General features: G+C 45.4%; 1 protein-coding gene across 1 annotated transcript in view; it reads left to right on the plus strand.

Annotated features, from left to right (window-relative positions):
• Positions 1 to 3,543: 3,543 nt before the first annotated feature.
• IL1RAPL2 (interleukin 1 receptor accessory protein like 2) overlaps positions 3,544 to 21,745 on the plus strand; it is a 331,558-nt gene continuing 313,356 nt past the window's right edge. Inside the window, exons 1-2 of the mRNA XM_058814193.1 lie at positions 3,544 to 3,604; positions 15,909 to 16,009. Of these exons, the coding sequence (XP_058670176.1) occupies positions 15,928 to 16,009 (82 nt within the window). The 5' untranslated portion in view covers positions 3,544 to 3,604; positions 15,909 to 15,927. The remainder of the gene's footprint in view (positions 3,605 to 15,908; positions 16,010 to 21,745) is intronic.

The following is a 21,745-nucleotide window of genomic DNA, read 5'->3' on the forward strand; positions in this document are numbered from 1 at the left end:
CTATAAACGAAAGACTAGACATAAAGTCAATAAATGTGACTGCACAACTGTAAATCCTCTCATCCTGTCATCTTCCCATTCAGGCAAGAAAGATGTGAGAGAATTGTGTAGACTCAGAGGTTCGTGGCAAGGCTGGGGCTCTCCTGATCATGGCATAGAGGATGGCTCCTTCTGGAAGGAGTGTTGGTGGTAAAGTTCACAAGGGCAACTCACATCCCCTGAATGACCTTCCTCCTGCTGGAGGCTGCTCTCTGTACCCCAGCAAGCTGCTCAGGTGGAAGCTCTTTAATTTCTGCTGTGTGAAGTCAAACCAAACCTTTCCTATTTGACTGAAGAGGAGCAGAATGCAACACAGGAAAGCAGCAGATCCATCAGTCCTTGGTGGGTGAAAAAAGAGCAGCTGGGAGAGCAGCCTCAGCTGGTGGCTGTCTGGTGAGGATGTTTGGCTACAATCTAATTGTAGTGGATGTGGGTGAGTCCACACATACATTGATTTAAATTAAGAAAGTCTACCTGACTCTCTCAAAGCTAACTGAAGTCAGTGGAAAACAGTCCTTTTCCCTGAATTCTCTGATGTTGAGTTAAAGCCCTGGAATTCTACCTCATGAAATGATTTGGTTGGCAGAAAAAAAGAAGAAATTTAGTAAATCAAGGATTGGAGAACTAAATTTGAAATGATGCATTTGATTCCTGGCTCTTCACAGATTTACTGCTTGGCATTGCTCAAATTCACTGGTGTTTTTTGTCATCCCTTCCTAGTATGGACAGATATGACAGTGAGAATAATTCTTCTCTCTCCCATTTTTATTGAGGTCAACTCTCTCTGCTTTCAGTGTGTCTACAGCACAGTGCACCTGGGAGGTCTTGGCTGGGGTCCCTGACCTGCTCTACCAGACATGAAAAAACAACAACAGAGGTCAGAAACAAAGGCCAAAGCAGGTCTCTTTACTCTTTAGTGGTCCATCAGAAACAAGTGTAGGGCTTGGTGCACGGCAGGCTGCTCCTACAGCTCTGGTCTCTTCTGGTCTGTACTCAACTCCATGAATACCATATTCCTCTTTGCCTTCCTACATTACTTTGCACAATAGGTTGAGAAAACATCAGAATAAGGGAAACAAAGTTACTTTAAAAAATAAATTATCAGTCAGTTATATGTTCCCCTACTTTTAAATGAATAATACATACACTCATATAGTGAGCATAATAATTTATGTTTTTTGACTTGGTATAAAATGCTGAAGAATGTCTAGTGATACCACTTTAAGTATAATTCCAAAATATTGATAAATGCAGCTTCACCTAACTGTATGTTTCAAAGTTCATGGGATGTTTTATTTCTAAGCTTTAAATCTTTTAATTCAACTAAAAAGTGACTTTAGTAAGCGACTTGATATATAATGAAAAAATAGCACTCTTCCACTGTAATCATGCCAGGAGAAGTGAAAAGTAGCGAAGTGTCAGAGGTTATGAATTGCAGTAAAGGTATCAGTGTCTTGGTCAAGTCAGTGTCCCCTGGACAAGTGAGGTCTCCTGGCAATATTTTGTGTCTTTCAAATTATTTAAAATAATTATACAAATGTTTATGGATCTTTGTCACATTCCTGCTCTACAATAATTTTGTTCATTTACTGTATGTAAGAATACCTTGAGTGTGCCTGAGTCCTCCCCACATCTGGGACTGGGAAAAGTCACTGTGCTTGGTTGTTCTTGGCCTTGCAGGTCAATGTGGCTGAACATTGTCTCCTTGAGCCTATAGAGGCTTTAAAGGTGGTTACACTCAGAGAAATGCCTGAGAATGTTGCTACTTTTGTTATCCCTGTTTGGTATCTAGTTCAGATTTGCTTTGCCTGTAGGTAACAAGGTAATGTTTCTAATTGTCAGCTCTGCATATGCGACAATGACCCAAAAGCAGAGCCAAGTATTTTCTTGACTTTGACAATAATTGCGAAGATGCTGATGCATAGCTGAGGTGAGCAGCGTGCAATTGAGCAGGATCTGGCTTTTCTCATCTCTTCTGGCTTGAGGGCAGGGTGATGAGGGGATGCTCATTTCACTGGTGAGGGTCTCCTGAGGAAGATGCTTTTCTATGGCTGGCTCGTGTTTAGGTTTTAAGCTTCTCACTGCTGCGTTGCTCAGTGTTTGCAGTGGTCCTGGGCACATTGCATGCCCTGTGACACAGCACCAGTCAAGCCAAGCAGTGGCACTGTAAAGTCCTGAGGTGCCACTTACAGAAATTTGTCCCATGATTTTTCTGCCTTTATCTCATTACTTGACCATACTGTGTTCTCCTCTGAATCTGAGTAAAATGCTGTAGATTGCAGTCTACATGGAGCTATTCCAAGATATTTAAAAGTGAATAAAAATCAGCACAGGGAAACTAAAAATAACACTACCATTCTTTGGAAAGCATGAATGTGCCATGACAGAAGCAGAGTTAGGGAGGAGAAATGTAGTCTGGTCCAGTTAAAGGCAGTCTGGTAAAATGCATGCTAATGATGGTGTGAAAAAGCAAAGTGGGTTTGAAAGATGCTGAAACCCCCGGGGCGAGCTGTCCCTCTGTTGCACTGAAACTTCTGTGGGTTCTGTGGGCAGCCTTAGGACAGGGTGGCACTGCTGGGGCAGGGGAAAGGGCCCCTGGTGATTCTCTGAGTGTCAATGTTTGCCTGTGAACCTCAGAGAGCTGCAGCTCTCACTCCAGTGTGTGCTGGTACTGGGCACTGCCTGCAGGAGCGACAGTTCTGCCTTTTGTGCCCTGCCTAGGGTTAGGGTGAGAGTTGCACCTGCACCCTGCTGCTGCAAAAGGTGTGCCAAGGGGATCACAAAACGGCAAAAACGTGGCTTCCTCCACAGCTTTTTCCTTGGAACCAGCCTTAGCCCAAGACTGCTTTTACTGCTTAGAGTTAAAGTTACACCTAGGGTCAGGGATTTGAAAACCACAAAGCTCAGAGCTCCAGGCACACTGCAGCTGCAAAACACATCCCAAGGAGAACACAAAACTGCCAATACTTGGCTTCCTCCACAGCCTTCTCCTTTGAACCAGCCTTAGCTGTAGGCTGCTTTTACTGCTCTCCCTAGTGTTAGGGTTACACCCGTTCTGCTCTGCGCCATGTCCCCCGGTAAGGCACCGACCCCTTCTCAACGTTTTGCTACCGCTCCATCTATCCATCTGTTCGCTACACCTTCTGCAGAGACCGGAGCCACGTGCGCGGCCGTAGATGTCCCTTGCCATTCGGGTCCCCGGGGGCTCCTGTCGGGTCTCTGTGGGTGTTTGTCCCTCTGCGGGGCGCTCCCGGGTTGCTGTGGGGTCTCTGTGGGTGTTTGTCCCTCCGCGGGGCGCTCCCGGGTTGCTCTCGGGTCTCTGTGGGTGTTTCGCGGTGCGGGCGGTGCCGCGGGGCGCTGCCGGGCCGGGGCTGCAGGGCGGAGGCGCGGCCGCCAGGGGGCGCTGCTGCTCGCGCGGCGCGGGGCGGGCGCACCTGGCGCGCGGGGCCGCGGGTCCCGGCCCGCTCCACGGACACGGAGCGGGAGCGGGACCGGCCCGCCCGCCGCCGCTCCGGGGACACCCACAGCCCGCCGGCATGCAGCCCTAGGGGGAGCTGCCGTGGAGGTGAGTCCTGCGCGCCGCGCTTCTCGCGCCAGTTCCCCTTTTTATTAATAAAGAAAAAGAAAAAAAAAAAAAAAAACGGAGAAAAAGAAAAGTTCGTCCCTTCTCGGGCCGCCACGCGCGGGACGGGCCAGAGCTGCGGCTGCTGCCTCATCGCTCCCGGGGCTCCGGGCGGGCGGAGGGACCCCGCGGTGCCGCTGGCGCCGCGGCGCTCCCGAGGGGCTCCGGGCAGGGACCGCCGCAGCTCCGGCTCTGGTCCCGGTGCCGCTGTCCCGGTGCCGCTGGCTCGGAGCGGATGCTCGGGGCTGTATCCCTCCGTAGCGGCGCGGCCGCTCCAGCGCTCCCCGGACTGAGCCCTGCTGCTGTTGGAAGCGCCGGGAATGATTTCTGTCACGAAGGGGGGAATCCCGGTTGGTACCGAGGGTTTCTCAGCCTCGCGAACTCGTCGGGGGCTTCCCGGGAAAAGTGTTACTGCTGGGGATTTAAATTAAAAGCACTGGAGCATTTTCCTTGCGGGATGATGCGGCGCGGCGGAGTCTGCTGAAGCGGTGCCGGTGCTTTGGAGGCTTGGCTGCTCTGAGTTACTGTGGTGGGTGTTGGACTTGAAACCTCTGCCTGTGAAAGTTCCGTGACAATAAAGCTGCTCTGGTTTCCTTTGGAGTCCGATGGAAATCCGCTGAAGGGCACTAAACACTTCTGAAGTGGCTTGGATGCAGCCGCTGTTTTCAGAGAGCCTGTGCCTGGACTGCTGTCTCTGCTAGGATTCAAAGAATCAAAAGTTTCTGGTGGAAAATGCTGTAAGCTGCGGTTTCTCAGAGTTGTAGCAAGGTTTGTGTACTTTTGGCGATTTCCGTGCCTGTTGTGTTAACGCTCAAACTTGGGTTTGTACCGCGAGGGGAAACCTATCGTGGCAGGAGCCAGCCGTTTGTAGCGCTCCTCGGCAGTGTTTATAGTCTCTAATTTATACTCCCTGAGTTTTTACCCTGATTATTTAAAAAACAATAACAGACTTTTAGCGTCTGTGTAAGGTTTGTGGATGCTACAATATCACTACCAGAGTGCAGGTGGCTTTGAGGTTTTCCAGGGGTTTTTAGCGGCGGGGGCAGGCGGGGTGAGCTGCGGTGGGCTGGGGGAAGGGCAGTGTGCCCAGGTGCTGTGTGAGTCTGTGGCTGTTGCATTCACACCTGAGACTGGCTCTCATTCACCCTAAACGCTCCCGTCCGTGCCGGAAAGGGGACGTTGATCCTCATCAGGGTTAAAGCTCTGCAGCTGCGTGCCTGTCTGTGTGTCCGTAGGAGCAGGTGGATCCTGCCCTGCCCCTGAGCAGCGCACGGGGAGGAGGTTCCCTCCGGAGGCAGGAGAGGCCAGCCCCGGTGGGGACATGGAAAGGTGCCTGGAAAGCCCTGCCCGTGCCAGAGCCGAGGCGGGAGGTGAGTGTGGGGTGGGAGCTGAGTGAGACAAGCGCTGGCTTTGCAGTAGAGTGACTGCAGAGGGGGCATGCAGGGATTTGGGGTTTGGGCTCCCTCAGCCAGCGGGGTGCAATGCATGTGCAGTGCGCAGGAGAGGTGAGAGTTGGGGCAGGTCACCGAGGCACTGGCAGTGGCCTTTGGGGCTGAGCCTGTGATCCATCAGGGGCTGTGACTGGCGATGTGCAGGGCGGCTGCCTGAGAAATTACTGAGGATCGCATCCTTCTGAGGATGTGTCTCTGGGCACAGGAGACCCTTGCAGTGGGAGGACGGGGCTTGGGCCGACCTCCCTGCCGAGTGCCGGTGTTGCTAGGCAGCAGCTTGCACCTCCAGCGTGCTCCAGATCCGAGCCTGCGAGGGGAGACCTGCCCCTCCTGAACCAAAGCTTTCTAGCTGCTGACCAGGCTGGAAAGTCCAGATCCTGTGGGTGTGCATGCACTTCTTGCTTGCTCCTGGCTATTGGCAAGGGGTTCAGCTGGGGGGGGTTCAGGGTTGTTAGCTGACAGCAACACTTTATACTCACCCACCTACTTGGGCTGCAGGCGAGCCCAGGAGAGAGATAAAGATGAATCTTTGGATGTTCAATTTGTAAGGCTTAAAGAGTTCTCTGCAGAGCACCTTTTTTCTTTCCCAGTACCGGGAAGCTCATTGGAGGTTTGTCTTCAACTTGTGTGGTGATTGATGCTTTAGCAGTTAAAGGGGAGGGGGAGGGAGAAGGGGGGAAGGAAGGCCAGGTGTGCCACATTAATGCACTGAGCCAGCATGAGTCAATTTTAGTGGATGCCACACAACTGCTGCAGCCTCAGTGCACGAATGGCATCAGCCAGTGCTGTCTGAACTGCTCTGTATCTCACAGAGCACTGGAAAGCCTTTTCATTTTCAGAGCTGCCAGTCTGGTGGCTGCACTTTGAAGCAGTGCAGTAGCTGAAGCTGTTGGAAACTAGCAGGGGTGGGACTGACCACTCTCCAAACAGAAGTCAGATCAAAAAGGAGCCTGAAAGGGTCAGGAGGGATTCATAGGCTGGTGTGGTGAAGGTGAGTTCCGCAGAAAGGCAGTTCTTGTGGCACAGATCACTTTAACCAGGCAGGAATTGGTGGTGTGGGAGAAGGAGGAGGAAAATTCCTGGTTTGATGGAGGCTGGAGGCTTGGGCCTCAGGAGAACCTGGACTTGGCAGCCTTAAGCCTGGCTGGGGCTGCAGAGGAGTGTGGAAGTGGAGACAGTAGGAGCACCCTTGCTGCTCTAGGGATCTCTGGGTGTTGAGCTGTGCCACTGTGGGGTAAGCCTGAGCCATGGAGGGTTTAGGAGTGGGTTTGTCTGGAGGGGTCAGGCAGCTGCTGGGGGCAGTGTGTGTGTGAGGAGCCCAGCAGAGAGGCTGAGAGGCTGCTGGAGAGCCAGGAGGAGGGAATGGGGACAGCATGTGAGACTTGTACCTCTTGGGATGCTCTGCCTGCCTCAGGAGGGCAGGAGCATCCAGGCTGTCTGGATGGGGTGTTCCTGCAACGGAATTTGGTTGGTTTGCATATGTAGGGTAATTTTTTTCTGTGACTGTTCTCAGCTGTTTCCTGAGGAGAGAAGAATACGTGTTACAGTAATCACTTCAAGCTATGGAGAACAGTGTCTCCTATGTGGCATTTGGAAGGGGGAGGCTGCTCAAAACTTGCTGTGCTCAGGGTTGTGATGCTCTTGTGGGACCAGAGGTGGAGGAGAAGTTCCAAGGAGGATGTGCAGCTTGTGATCCTGCTGGCTGAAGTGGGAAGTTGCTAGGGATGGCTGGGGCAGGTGCCTTGACCTGGGTGTCTGGGGGAAAAGGCTGAGAAGTTGTACTCCCTGTGAGGAGTGCAAATAAAGCATTTATAGTGTATGGACTTTTCCTGCTCTTTGAAACATTCTTGCTCCTCAAGCTGAAAATATCAAGGGATGCTAAATTGTGAGCAATTGTTAAACAGCCTTAAAGAGCTGTATGGGAAACTGTGTCTGCTCTTCATTTCTAAGCCTTCCTCAAACAATGAGAGTCTGAGCTATTTATCAGGAGCTTTTTTAGTGCTGGAAGGGAAAGTGAGCATTTAAAGTGTATCACAAAATAAAGAGGCACTTTAAGAGGCAATTTGCTTTTCAGGATGTCCAACTAAAAATAAATCTTTCTTTAAACAGCCTTGAAAAGAAAACAGAGAGAAAAGACCTTGCCCTTGCTGAGAATAAGGAAAAATCTTTTTGCTGGCTTTGGTGAGGGTTTCCTCTGGCATCTGGTACTAGATCCAGGTAAACCCTCTTGGAACTGCTGGAGAGCTGAGGGATGTGTTATATTCAGTAACAAAGCTGGTGAGACAGAGAGACTGTGTGTTAGAAACTTCTGTAGGGATTTTGGCTAATCCTTTCCACCTTAAAAGCACTACAGAGAGTTCCTTCCACCCCTCTTTTCTTTGTTTATGTAACAGTTAATTAACAAGGATGTCTCTTTGGCAAAGCAATTTCAGGGCACATAAAATATGTATTTTACTCTTATTTTGGCTGCATCAGAACAAAACTCGATTGTTTTCAAGATTTCCATAAAATGTGTCAAAGTAGCATTCTATAAGCAGTTTCTCATGGTTCTCAAATTCTGGGGGATGTTGTTTCCTTGCTTACTTAATTATATTTTTATTTTCACTCAGACAAATATGTGTGAAGTCCAGTCTCTGGTTATGTAAGGAGAAAAAAAATCCCCATCAAGAATCTGTTTATCACTTTAAGGAGCAGCGATGATGCTGAGTTCAGTGAAAGCAACTGGCCTCTGCTGACAGCCAAGTGCCATGTCTGGCTTCTCTGGGACTGTTTCCTAAGTGGAAAACTGTAGATGAGTGTTTTATAAGGAGCCTGACAGCTGGTATGTCATCTTTTCCTGTTAATTCTGTCTTCTTTGAGCATCATGAATTAGTTAGGAAAGCGTGTGGCCGTGGATGAGATCAAGGAATGTATTTCTAAGCACATCACAGGCAGAGCTGTGTTCTCACAGAGCCTGTTTCATTAAGGTGCAGGAGTGAGCTTGGACCAGACTTGCCATGAATAGTGCAAATACTGTTATTCTGTTAATATTGCAGAGCTATGAGCGTGTGTAAGAGCAGGGATAATGTCAATAATGCTGACAGTTACAGCTGTAGTCTCTGCTGTGTGGCCATGGAAAGAGGCCTGTTTTAAAGGCTCTGTAAAAGCAGGGAACATTTCAGCATGCAGATGGCAGCCCAGTCTAAAATCTAGTTCTGTTTGTACTGAGCACCTCTGTAAGGAGCCTTGAGGAGCACAAGGGGAGCAAGAGAAGTGGTGTGGGGGGGGGGGGAAAGAGGAGGGATATGCTATCTTTCAGGATTGAGACCTCCCTTTGAACTGTCTCTCTCCATTTTTAATAGCTTTTCTGCAAAAGCTGCTTGGGGAGCAGGGTTAGAATGGGTATGAAAGAAGCAAAGCATCTAATCTTTTGGCTTAATAATGCCCTGGTGTAGGAAGCTGCAAAGTGGACAGACTTCCTTATTGATATAAGAGCAGAGAGCAGTGAGTGAAATTGGTGTGGGTGAGAATGGTCCCTTCTCATCTCTTTTAATCTGAAATGTCTTCTGCTTTTGTAGTTGAGGCTCTACAGAGAGGACCTGTGATCGCTGGCAGGGCTGTCTAAAGCAGCCAGGAGAAAACAGCCCTGACCTGAGCAGTGCTGCTTGTTCTGGGTGTCAGCAACTGAGCAGCTGGAGTCAAGTGCTGCCATGGTTTTTCTGGAATTTACAGGGTTTATCAGTGTATCTGAAACCTACCAGCAACTTGGTTTATTTCACTCAAGAGCTCTGAATAGCAAGAGTCAGAGTCCTTTTTTTCCTGTGCAGGGCTTCTCCACAGCCCAGGGCAGCCTGGCTGGGCTGGGTCTGAGTAGTCCCTGAGCCTGTCTCAGCCCAGAAGAAATTTGCCATCCTGGCATGGTGCCCAGCAACCTTGTCAGCTTTGAGAAGCATACGTGGTCACCCTTGGCTGGGGCTCCTCTCTGCCCTCAATGGCTGTGGTGACTGCTGCACCTCGCTCTGCACTGGGAACCTCCTGCTGTACCTGCATCAATTCCAGCGCTTAGGCTGATTCAAGGCGATTCTTAAAATCTCTCCCCTTTCCTCAGTGCTAGTGTACATGTTTAGCTTTCCAAGTGTAGATTGTCTTCCCATTTTCTTCTCTCCCCCAGTGGGTTTTTCTGTAAGCTTTTAAGCACTTCTGCAAGGTGGTGAGAGGCTAAGACCCACTCTGTAAACTTTTCCTCTGAGTCTTTACATTTCCTACAGTACTTCATGTTGCCTGAAGTACTGTATTGATTAAACCACAATCTGCAGGAGTAAATATATGTAGAATATTAATAGCTTCTACTCTAGGGGGAAAAAAAGGCTGTAAATGAATTGATCCATTATGTTGACCTCATAAACCATGAGGGCTTGCAGTACAGCTGTAATCCTCCTCCCACAACATGTATTTCACTTTGAATGTCTGTAGAAGGTCTGGGCTAGTCAAACTTAAAAGCTGTGATACTGGACACATCTGTCTATCTGTCTTATCTATCTATCTGTCTTAGGATATGTAGTTAGAATATTGCAATGTTAAGGCTGAACAATAGTTCTCACTAGAATCCAGGGTAGTGCTGCATCAGTACATCACTGATGGTGCAGCTGGGTATGAGGCTTAAACAGTAGCTAACTTTCCCACTCCTATGCCAATCTCGTTCCTCCTTACAGTTGCTTTCTGTGTTTCCAAGTGCAAGAGGTGTTGCAATGAGGGGTGAGTACGATTCAGGGATTTAAAATCTGATTCGAAGATATAATGAACTGCAATTCTGTGTGAGTTGCTCAGGGAATCGAGGTCAGTGTGTGGTGTGAGCTGATAGAACTCCATCTGCTAATCAGTGCTGTTAGTCCTAGTTCTGGTTTACAAACCTGTTAAGATGGGCTGCTTGGGTTTTTATTGAATTGGCAGCAATTTAGATGTGTGTGTACATTGTATACTCATCACTCTCTGTGGTGTTTGATGCTACAAATATTGTAATCTTTATCTATATTCAGAATATTTCAGGGGATTTTCCCATTTCCTACCCCTTTTTTTTTTTCATAAATGAGCACTATTTTAGGCAGCTATTGGATCAGAAAATTCTTGTAAGAAAATGTTCTTGTGTTAATGCATGCAGGGTTTTCTCTACAGGGCAAGCCAGCAGTTTATTCGGTGTTGAGTCTGACTGGCACTTTACCATAGCTAGAATCACTTCTACAACTCTGCAGCCAGACATATTAATAAGGGAAGTTAATGGGGTGTTTGTGATCCACAGTAATTTTCTTTTGTGCTTGGCACTGAAGCCCATTTTTTTTGTTTCTGTGTTACACTGTGAGATTATTTTTGAAACTTTAAGATTCTGCACTTGTTGTCTTCTACAGTTCCATTTGGAAGATATTTAACCTTTTAGTGGAGGCATTAAAATATTTTCAAAAAAACCCTGTGTATTAACACCAAAGGATGTTTCTTCTGAAATAACTAGTAAGATTCTGAGTTTATTCCTTTCACATCACAGAAGACCTGTGAGTTTTAGGTTTTTATTCCTTTAACCCAGACATCCAGCCTTTAGAGAAGTCATTACAGATAAGTATTATAACCTTGTCAGTATTTGGCTGTGGGTTCCATTTGCTTTGTCAGGACAAGACCTTGCTTTTTCCTTGTTGTATTACTGTCATGTGGGTGATACACTGCTGAGCCAGTAATAATCCCAGACAGTTTAGATGTTGTCTTTTTGTTGCTGTTTATTTCCAGTTTGTGTAACACAAACACTGTGTTGAGCATGTTTCCCTCATGTCTCAGTGTTAGAGACAAATTTTAGGAGGAAGCGCTCTGGAATGAGCATCTCCTCTAAAGAGAAAGGAGAGTTATTGAAGCCCTTTCTTCTGCCAGTGAGAGAAATGGATACCATGAGATGAAAATGAACAAAACTAAAACTGTTTATTTGCAAAGCAAGATATCTGCAAAGCACAGGAAAAAAAATGGGACCTCCCATCTCAGCCCCACCTCTCCACATGGCTGAGAGGCAAAGATGGAGGCTGCCCTTCTTTGTCTCTGGGAAGGGAGGAGAAAAGGGTTCACAGCAGCTGGGAACCGCTTGGATTTCTGCCATGGGTCTCCTCCTCACAGCAGCCAAAGTTGGTGGATTTTTGTCCTTTCTTGTGTTGGTTCAGCTCCTCTGAGGACTCAGGTTCCGGGTGGTCCCACAGGATCCCTGATGGGCTGAAAACAGAAACAAACCCCAAACAGTTCAAGGGAAAAACCCAGCCAAAATTGAAAAGTCGCCAAAAGGATTCCCGGTACAGCCTCCAGGTTGGAGTAAGGGAAAGGAAAAAAACTTCTGGCATAAAATCACCCTCAGACTCCTCATTTTAAAATTTATCTTTACGTTTCACCTGAACAAGGAGAATTAGGCAGATGTGAGTTTAGTTAAGGACCTGAAAGGTCCAGTGGAGAATTCAATCCTGCAAGACAAATGGTGAATGCACACTGCCTTGTAGAATTAATGCTCCTTGTGTATTTAGACAACTTAAGTGGCTGGTTATGGTGGTGAAGATGCACAATGAATTAGGCAAAATGAAATATTCTTTGATGCTCATTGAGCAGCAGAGCGAAGAACACTGCATGACCCATATCAAGTAGAGCTGAAGAGACATTATTTGAGCTAGCATGCATCTCTGATCTTGAGTATTTTATCTCTGATCTTGAGCATTTTTTCTTTACGTTTGAGGTATCAACAAAAGGGAACTGGTGCCCATTGTGGATTGCTTCCAACCAAAATATTATATAGGCTGAAAATCTTTTAGTAATGAACAGCTCAATGTGGTATGTTGGCAAAAGAGAAGACCTGAGAGTGAGTTCATATTAAAATTTAAAGCCTTAAAAAGTGGGCTGGGGAAATGGTTTGAAAAGAAATGAACAGGACTCACCATCTAGCCTACTGTAAAAACAATGAAAGAATTACTGTTGCCATTTCATCCTTTGTGTGTGGGGTGAAAACGGTAATTTATTTTTGTGAGATATCTGAGCAACAAAACCTGACAATTGGAAATCACTAAAGAGGTGGGTCGCTGTTTTTAATGAGTGCCTTCTGCATCACAGCTTCTGTGGAGAAACCAGAACCTACAGAGCCTTGTAGTGTGTCAGCAAATCTCAGCCTGAGCACAGACGTGTGCCTGAGTGCACAGGCACTGCTTCTCCTTTCTTGTTTTCTTTCAGAAAGGAGCACTGCATGAACAAAGCTTGTGGTACAAATTAGAGCAAAGCTAAATTATATTTAAAGCGTGAACTTGGGAATCTCAGTGCTGGAATTTGTGCAAAATATGAATGCTCTGATTTTCTTCCTGTTTCTAAAAGCCTCCTTCTAACCTTGTCCCTTGAAGTTCCTTTGAGTCTCAGAAGACACATGAGCTGAAGGGGTGCTGGAAAGACAGCAGGCAGTACATGAAGGAAATGGGAATACAGCAATTTCCCAAGCTCTGTTTCCTGAGGATTTGGGTGGAAGAAATAAATTGTTCAAAAAAGAGATGAAGTGTGTTAGGCAGGATATGGGAGTCAGGGTGGTTTTTGTTAGAAGAACAAAATTTGTGCTGCCTTGCAGCCTGGACCCCTTGTATTTTTGGGCGCCTACAGGACACTGTGACAGTTGCCTGACGTCAGGTCTGTGGCACAAATGGGTGAAGAGGGAAGGAGAGACCTTATTGGCAGTGCAGTGGTGAAGAATTCAGTTGTCACACCTTGCTGCTCCTACACTTCTCCCTCTGATAGCAGCAACCTCCCTTTGCTTACCTGGATTCAAATACAACCTGGCTGGTCACAACAAGGCTTGCACTACTGACTTTTCCTTCTCTGTCAACAAGCACTTCATTCTGTGTCTCTCTTCCCTCCTCTCAATGATTTTGGGCAAGTTGGGTGTAATTGGTATTTCTATGTCCTTATTGAGTGAGATATCTTCAGTCTTCTGGGAATGGCATGAACTTGGTTCCCCTGTTCTGAGGCATATCCAGTAAAGCTGTGACATTCTTGTTACAGCTGTGAGCCCCATCTCACACCTGCTTGGAGTTTGCAGCATCAGAGTAAGTGGTTCCTCAGGGAAATGCTGCTCAGTGCCTGTGAGGGGAAAGTTCTGTCAAATGGCAAAATCAGCCCTTGCTTGCAGGGAAGTGGCATTGGACTCTGGCTGGTTTATTCTATCTTGTGTTTTGTTCATGTTCTTCATCAGACCATGGCCATCCACTCCACATTGATTCCCAGGAGCCTGGCCCAGGGCTGGCTGGGGTCTGGGGTCCATCCCACGGCCTGACAGGTGGGTGACTGGCTCTGAGGAGGGAGTTGAGACCAGTCCCGTTGGGCGAGTCTTGGCACACGCGGCTCCAGAAATCTGAACAAATTTAGAAACTTAGTCTTCAACGAATACAACCTTCCTTCTTCTGGCTGCTGGACATTCTTCTTGGGGAAACACAGCTTATTTTGTATCTTGTGCCCTTTGTTAACCTTAATGTTTAAAAGCAGCCATCTCAGATAGGGCAGTTTGAGCAGCCTGGGTGTCTGTGGCTGGCTGCTGTCCCAGGACAGACAGAGCTGACCCACTGTCACTGTGACAGATCCCACTGCCTGCTGGAATCCCTGCCATGGTGGAGTGACACTCAGACTCTGATGTGTGTTTTCATGCCAGCCTCAGCGGAGCTGTGTCACACGTGACAGGCTGAGGCTTTGGGCTTTATTATGAATGACTGGGTGGTGCTGTGGTTTCTTGCCCTTTTGCTGCTCTATTTTCCTGATTTGTGGAGGTACAGAGACTGACTGCCTTGGTGAGGATAGGGCTTCAAAAAGTACAACTCCTATCAGTGCTGACAGAACCAAGAATTTTCTGCTCTGCCTAGCATTAATATTGGTTGGCAGAACTTGCTTTGAATTTTTAAATGTATTTAATGCAGCCTAGCTTGTTTGGGGTGGAGATGTACAGACCCACATGAAGAAGGACCTAGGAATTCCATATTTCAGCTGTAATTACTGAGGGGGGAAAAATGGAGAAACTAATTTGTAAAGCTATACTTGAAAATCATTCTAGCATAACATCATCATTACAATTATCTGTCAAAAGATTTAGTTCAATTACTTCTTTTTAAGCTCTCTTGTCAAGATGGCCTTACTGGTTTCAGGATTGTGTTACTCCAAGGAGAGGTCAAGGAAGAGTGAATGCTAATTCTGTCATTAACCACTGTCAGACAGCCTTCAGTGTGTATTTTTTCTTGAAAATACCTTAGCATTGTTACTGTGAGGAATCAATAGGCATAAAGTGCCATAGAATTCAGAGAGGGGAAAAAAATCCACTGCCTGTTTATAGGTTGTAGTACAGTAAGGTGAGAGGAAGAGAACTTCAGTTTAAAGTGGTAATTTTGAAATAATTGAATAGCAGCACAATTCCTGTAGTGTAAAAGATTACATGGGCTTACTTACATTTTCTTCACACAATGATAGGCCAGTAATAAAATTACAAGGAAAGAATATTTGATGTAATAAACTCAAATTAAACTGAACAAGCGTCAGTGAACAGCAGGACATTGCAACCTCTTGCTGCTTTGTAAATGCTCAGAGCTGGAGGGGTCTGGGCTCTTTCTGGATTTGGGGATTTGAGACCTCTGAGTGAGCTGGGTGGGCAGAGGTCTTACAGCATTTATGGGAGGATTCTGTTCACTGGCCTCAGCTTTGACTGCTATTGCTGATAGTTTTGTGCATTTCTGTTTAATTGAAACTGCTGTAAAATGTGTGCTGAATCTTTTGGTGTAAATGATATCTTCACAGTGATTTAGATGGCTGCCAGGTTTATCTGATAATAAGGGTCCTGATCTAAAGTCTGTGTCTTATATGGAGATGAATTCCTGGAGCTTAAATGTATCAGGCCACTTGAAGGCCCATGACTTCAAGCTAAGCATAGACTTGAGGACTCTAGCTTATAATTAAGCATCTTTCTTTGAGAGAGATGGGCTTTGAATTCAGATTTGTTCTACCTGTTTTTAAGTGCAGAGAAGGAACCTCAGTTTGCTTTTGCTATCTTTTCTCTAATGGCCTGGTACTTGTAAATGGAAACAGAATTAATTCCAGTAATTATATAAAATTAAAAATAAAATTCTAAAGTAGATTTTCCCCTTTTCTTTTTTTAATGTACATAACATAAAGTAAATAGTAAACTTAACAGGTGAGACTCTTGAAACCTACATTCATTGATTTCTGAATTTTGTTCACCTTTCTTTACCTCATTGTATAGGAGAAATTTCTGGAACAGCATTAATTGTAGGCATTGTAGGAGTTTTTACAGTGCCACCAGTGGGAAAGTAAGGTTGCTAAGAGAGATTTTATGAACTATTCTTTTCCTGAATAATATGATTTTTTTTTTTAAGTGTGTGGCCTGTTTGTATGAGACAAAGCTAGTTATGGCCATCAGGGTTTTCCCATAACATAGAAAATAAATAAGTAACACACAAAAATCTGCTAGATTGGACTCATACTACTTCAAATAAACTGTTGCATCTTGTGATTTTTTTCTTTGAGAGCAAAATGATATTTTGAGGTGTCATTTAAAAAAACCCAACCCTTTTGTGTGATAGTAAGAGGTAAATCGTTCATACATGGTTACTTTGAGCTGTTGTGTTTTCCTACTCCTGCCTAAACATAAACTGAGAAGTTGTTACATTAAGCCATTGTCCTGTTGTGGTTCTTTGAGAAGTGTTTAACTGTAGCTGCTGCTTTGTTGTAGTGAAAAGCTGTGATTCAGACTTTGTTCTATGTTTGCATTTCAGCTGCCACAGAAAGTGAAAGATGAAGCCTCTTGTTTTCTTGGTTCTTGTGATCTGTACTGTAGTCAGCATGAATTTGAAGCTAGTGTCAAAGAGAAATTCTGGTAAGTCACAGAAAATTATTTTTACTTTTGGATCTGGACCTCATGCTTATGCAATCAAGCATTTTAGATGGCTGCATTTTGTTTTGCATATGTACTACTTGTTCTGTTCTGCCAGAAAAAGCAGAAAGTCATAACTGGTATGGTTTGCTTAGTAAATGAAAGCTGTTTGAATATGTCCTTCTGTTTTCTTTTGTTAAAAAAATAAAAAGAAAATGTTGATTAGATTGAAACTTCAACCAGAGGTATTACAAAGATGATAATGACTTTGGCATTGTGGCATTGTTCTAACATCCAATGTTTTACTCATGCTGAGGAATTTTCTTACCTGTGGATTTGGTCTGTGGTAAGTTTTAGGTCTGGATGATTTTTTGTATGTTGAAAGGTCATCTTTGAAAATGTTATGCTGGTCTGACATGTGATCATATATAGGGTTAACTGGGAAGAACTCTCCTGAGTAGATAATCTCTGATTATTCTGTCAGTGAAAGAGAGTAGAAGTTGGTTCATGTTTACATCTGCTTTTGAAACCTTCTAGCAGTAACAAAACCCTTCAAAGAGGCATTAGAATCTCTCCTTCCAGGGTAGACAGCTCCTCTGGATAATGGTTATCTGTACTTGAGCCTGAAGTGATGTCTGCTGCATGCAGCTTTGCCCTCTCAAAGAAGTGACTTCATGAGACTGTTTGTATTTCCCAAGTAATGTGGGGGGATAGAATGTAGGAAAATAAAGATAGTGCAGAAGGTAATCTCACCTCTGAGGAGTTGCAGCTGTACTAATCACCAAAGATTAGCAACAGGCCTGCCCTTAACAGGCCACAGCTGTGTCCAGTAAGGATGATGGCTATAAAAGAGTGGGTGAGGAGGCAGTTGCAGTTTGTTGGCTGTGCTGTGAGGAAGGAGTCAGAGCTGCAAGGAGATGCCCATGACAAATCACTGAGAAGGTATGGGAGCTTTGCAATAAGATGACAACAAAGTAAGCTGTGAGTTTAGGAGGCATTGGGCAAAGAAGCAGTGTTGTGCTACACAGGGCTGTGTGTAAGGGTCAATGCTGCACTTTGAAACTTTTGATGGCACGTTGTTTTCCCACACTGTGTGCTATGCTTAAATGTGTGAGGGCTTCCACTGATCCTGCTGTCCTCCAAGTATTCAGTATTTTCAGCATTGCAGGTACAAACAGAAATTACTGGCTTCAGTTGGTGTGGCTTGTGTTGAGTTTAATTTCTGCACTTCTTGAGAACAGAGGAGAAAAGTTTTGGGCTGTCCATTAAAAAGAATTGCATGTCACATTCTAGGCTGGGAAGTGTTACTCTGGGAGCTGCCAGGTGCTGGGCTGAGTTCTTCTGTTGGTATGGAAAGTGTAAATGGAGGTTGCTAAACTGAACCAGCCTTTGGTTGTGGTTATTGTGCCCAGAGCCCAGTTTGTGCTGTGAGAGCAGTCGGGAATATTGGGGTTTGGTTACAGTGCAATCCTGGTCTAAGCTCTGCTAAGGGTGATGGTGTTCCCGTTCTCCAAAGCTGCTGTCAGTGGCCTGGATGGAAACCCCCTGTGAGATGCACGACCAGTGCCTGAGCAGCCTCTGTTCACTGATGCCAGGCAGCAGCACCTGGCTGCAAGCACGGGTCTGTGCAATTCTTTGCCAGGAGCACACAACTGTGGAAGTGGCATGCTGGTGGCTGTAGCATTTGTTCAGCTGGTAGTTTACCTTTAATTAGATTTACATTTTTAAAATCTGCTTTCTTTGACTCTGCAGAACTTCAACTCTTGTGGTTACAGCAGCTGTTGACAGTGTCAATTTAGGTTCAGTACTGGTGGGAAAAATGCTTTAATATGTTAGACTGCCTCTTGCTAAATATAACCCACTAGTGAATAGGTGGTTCTTTTTCATTTCATTTGATTGTGGCAGTATGTGTTGAGAATAAGATGAAGAGGAAAAATTGCACATAAAGTAAAATTATAGTTTATTTGCAAGTCCATAATCATGTAGTTGGCTTTCACCTTCAGCACTCATTCTGGTTGCTGCATGCACCAAACTATTTATTTTTTATTTTTTATTTTTTTTCCCCACTACATTGTGTGTGAAATAATTTTCTGTTCCTTTGATATCAGCACTTGGAGTAAAACTAATAATTTGACTCCTTTTCTGAAAGGCCTTTACATTTGAAGGATTGCTGTTTGATTGCTTGGGGCTTCACTAAATGTTATATGTTGTGAAGAAGAGATGTTCCAGCAAGTTCTGAACATTAACTGTTGGTATAGTTTTAGTGGAAGATCAGAGACAGTGGGTGGATGCAGACAGGCAAATGCACAAAGAAACAATGTCAGCATATTTTATTTTCCATAGGGTGACAGTAGCTCTAATAGGCTGGTGCTGGGATTCAGAGTTGGTGGTTTGTTTGTGGGTTGTTTTTTGTTTTTTTTTTTTTTTTTTTTTTTTTTTTTTTTTTGTTTTTTTTTTTCACTGATGTCTTGATGGAGGAGAGTGGAAAGGGGAAATGAATGTGATGGTTATTTGTGGGCAGCTGCACTGCAGTGTAAACTGGAAACAGGAATAGGGTTTTTTTTTAGCTGTAGATTAGAGCTGAGCTGGGGGAGAGAATGAGGGGCCCAAAGGATGCTCTGGGGACAGGATCTCTGCAGCAGAGTCTGGATGGGCATTGTAGTCTTGGGTCTTGCTGGCTGTTGGTGTGGGGATGTCTGTTCCTGGTGAGCATCCTCAAAAGGGGAAGGGAAATTGTGCAGACAGTTGTGTGGAGCAGTGTGAAGCAGTGCATGGAAGGTGCTGACACTGATGAGAAAGACAGATTTGGGCTACTAGAACAATAAACCAGCAAAATTGGTGCCTTTGCTGACTTATGTAGACTGGCATTTGTTCTAAGCAATGCATAGAATTATTGCATGAATGACCAGAATTGTGATTAGTGTCAAGTACAAGAGCAATTATGGAGTTGACTGGCATGTGTGTAATATCACATAATGGAATGTATCTTGTTTAAGGGGTAGGGAGGCTCTAAAGAGGAGCAAGGAGAAGGTGAGGTGGTGTTGTCAGGTAATACAAAGGCATCACTCAACTGCTTTAAAGGTGAAACTGGAGCTGTCTTAAAGAGAGGAAAGGTTTGGCTAGGAAACCTCTTCAGACGCTGGTGCAGAAATTCTCCTTCAAAGTTAAGGAATGGGAACCCAAGGGGAGAAAATTGAGGATGAGAGCTCCAGACAGCAAGTGCAGGGAGTAACAGGGGCTGGACAGGCAAGAGTCATCAAAGAGGGGTCAGGAGTGGAAGGTCTAAGATGTTAAACAGAAGGTGATGAAATGGTGCTCCAGCTGCAAGCATAGAACTGTAGTTTGCTGCAGAAACAATCCTCATGGAAGGGAATAGAAAAACAGAACTGAAAGATTTTTCTTGTGTACTTTACTTGCCCTTTGTTACAGATTTAGGAGTCCATATTTCCTATTTGGAAAAGAGAAGCAGGGATGCACATGAAGACTGCAAATAGATTTAGAGTACCCTGCAACGCCGCAAAAATGACAGAGAAACTTGTAGCAAGACAAATTTGGCTGCTTCTCACTTGAGATGTGGAGCCAAAATAATTTAAATGGGTGAGCTAATTTAATTATGCTCATCAAATTCTTCTTTGGAGGCAGCAACTTCCCAATGTTCCAGAAGAAATCTGTCATGTCTACAGAGTAAAGATTGCTGTTTGTGGTGGGAACAGAATAGTTTGCCTCAAGCATCTGTGTGAGTGTAATGTTGATTTAAGTTTCACAGGCATTTCTTAATATTAAGAAGCATTTTTGAAAACTGCAGGTCATCCTTTTTTGCCTGCTTTAAGAAGTAAAACTAAGCAAACAGCAAATGTGGGGACTGCAGCTTTAGTAATAGTCTAGGAAGGGTATTTTACAGGTGTAGGTTATACAAATGAATTGAAGATGTGGGAGTTGCTAGGTTCCCAGCTGATAGGTGATTTCCTTTTAATCGGATTAAGTGACTTTTCCCAAAGCCTTTGTTTATACAATGCTTTGAATAATCACAGCAGGGAATATAATACCAATTTAAAATCATGGCATTTTTTAAAGCAAAAGATTTTTCAGATTATAGATTCTGTTTGACTTACTAGACATAATTCCATTAGTGAATAATTGATGACATTTATTTTTGCTATATTATTTGCTGAGCTGAAATCCCTGTCTGAGCATGCTAGAGCTCTGGAGGGCATGCCAGCCTTGTGTGGAGGAGCAGGGGCAGACATGCCCAGGGTTTCTGTGTGGCTGCAGGGCATTTAGAAGCCTTTCTGCAGGTTAACACCTGAGCTTAGCTGGCTCAGGTTTGGCACGGTGCATCAATGGGGAGCAAAGACACACGGACCTCCTTCTTGCTCGCTCTGAAGAAAATAGTTTATTGCAATAAACCAGGCCTTTTTATGTTCTAAACTGAACCAAACCAAGCAGGCCTGGCTGCCTGCCCCCACGGTGTCCCTGCTCACGGGTCCCTCTGCCCAAGCAGCTTTCTCACCCCACGGTGTCCGCGCGTCTCAACAGCCACTGCCCCACGCACAGGGTGAGCACAGCCCAGCTGTGCAGCCTGTCCTCTGTTATAGAACCCACCCTGCACCTCACTGTTAGCTGAGCCTTCCCCAGAGTGCTTGTGGTGAGCAAGGCTGAACTGAATTCAATAGGATTTCTTATGTCCCACAGCATGGGTATGTCCTCCAGCTACAGTCATGTCTTCTTCTCTCCTCTGTCAGATGGATTTGCTGTGGGATTCCAGCCTTCCTTCACCTCCTGTTTACCTTGGGACCATCCAAAAGGCCTTCATGCCATAGGAGCAAGTGTATCTCTGATCCTCCACCCACTTTATCACCCTCTACCTGCATCTGACTTTATCACTGTTGGCTCATGAGAGAGAAGGCTTGACTTGGCGCTGGGTCTTGCTGTGTATGGACATAGCCAAATTGTCTTAAATTCTCACTGATATTGCAGTACCTTTTAACACATTAGTTTAAAACCTACTGGCTTGATATTGCAGTGCCTTTTAAATGTCATGCAGCTGACTTACTCTGGTCTGCTATAGATGTTTCAGAGACCTTCACTTTCCTGTGACTGTCACTGCCTGTGCCTACAATTTCTGTCTGTTCCCTTCTGTGAAGATCAGTCTTCCTGTGTTGCCTGACCACTTTGGCCACAGAAACTGTGGCATACACAGAAGTGGAGGTGTTGGTACTGCAGAGATAACTCATGGATTTGTGCCTGGAGTGGGATATTCTGCATGAGCATAACTCTGAAGTCCATTGTTCCTGTGGGAGTGGGCCAGAGGAGCTGCTGGATGTGTGCTCACACTTGCCATTTGCTTTAGTTTGCAGTTGCATCTGCCTGAAGAGCTGACTTCTGACCCTGATGTAAAATTCATGGCCATGAGCCCTCCTGTGTCTGAGATACGAGCGATGCAAAAGAGGCTTTTGACTTTTGCTGCCTGCAAATGCTGTGCAGGCAGAGGAGACGGGAGCTTGGCAGCGCTCATCAGTGCATGCTGATCTCCTGCTTTTCCCAGAAGATGTTAAGTTATTCACAGCTCCAGCAAACAAAGTCAGAATCACTGCTGTTCTAAGCTGTCATTAGTGCAGGAAAGTGCAGCCTCTCCTGCATCAGCTGTGTCTGCTCACGGGTTCATGGCTGCTCTCCATCTGTTCTGTTTGGATCAGTGGGAAGAAGGAGCTGGGCTCCTGTGCTCGGTCAGGTCTCGGG

This window comes from Ammospiza caudacuta, chromosome 14, assembly GCF_027887145.1.
Source record: "Ammospiza caudacuta isolate bAmmCau1 chromosome 14, bAmmCau1.pri, whole genome shotgun sequence".
NCBI classification, from domain to species: domain Eukaryota; kingdom Metazoa; phylum Chordata; class Aves; order Passeriformes; family Passerellidae; genus Ammospiza; species Ammospiza caudacuta.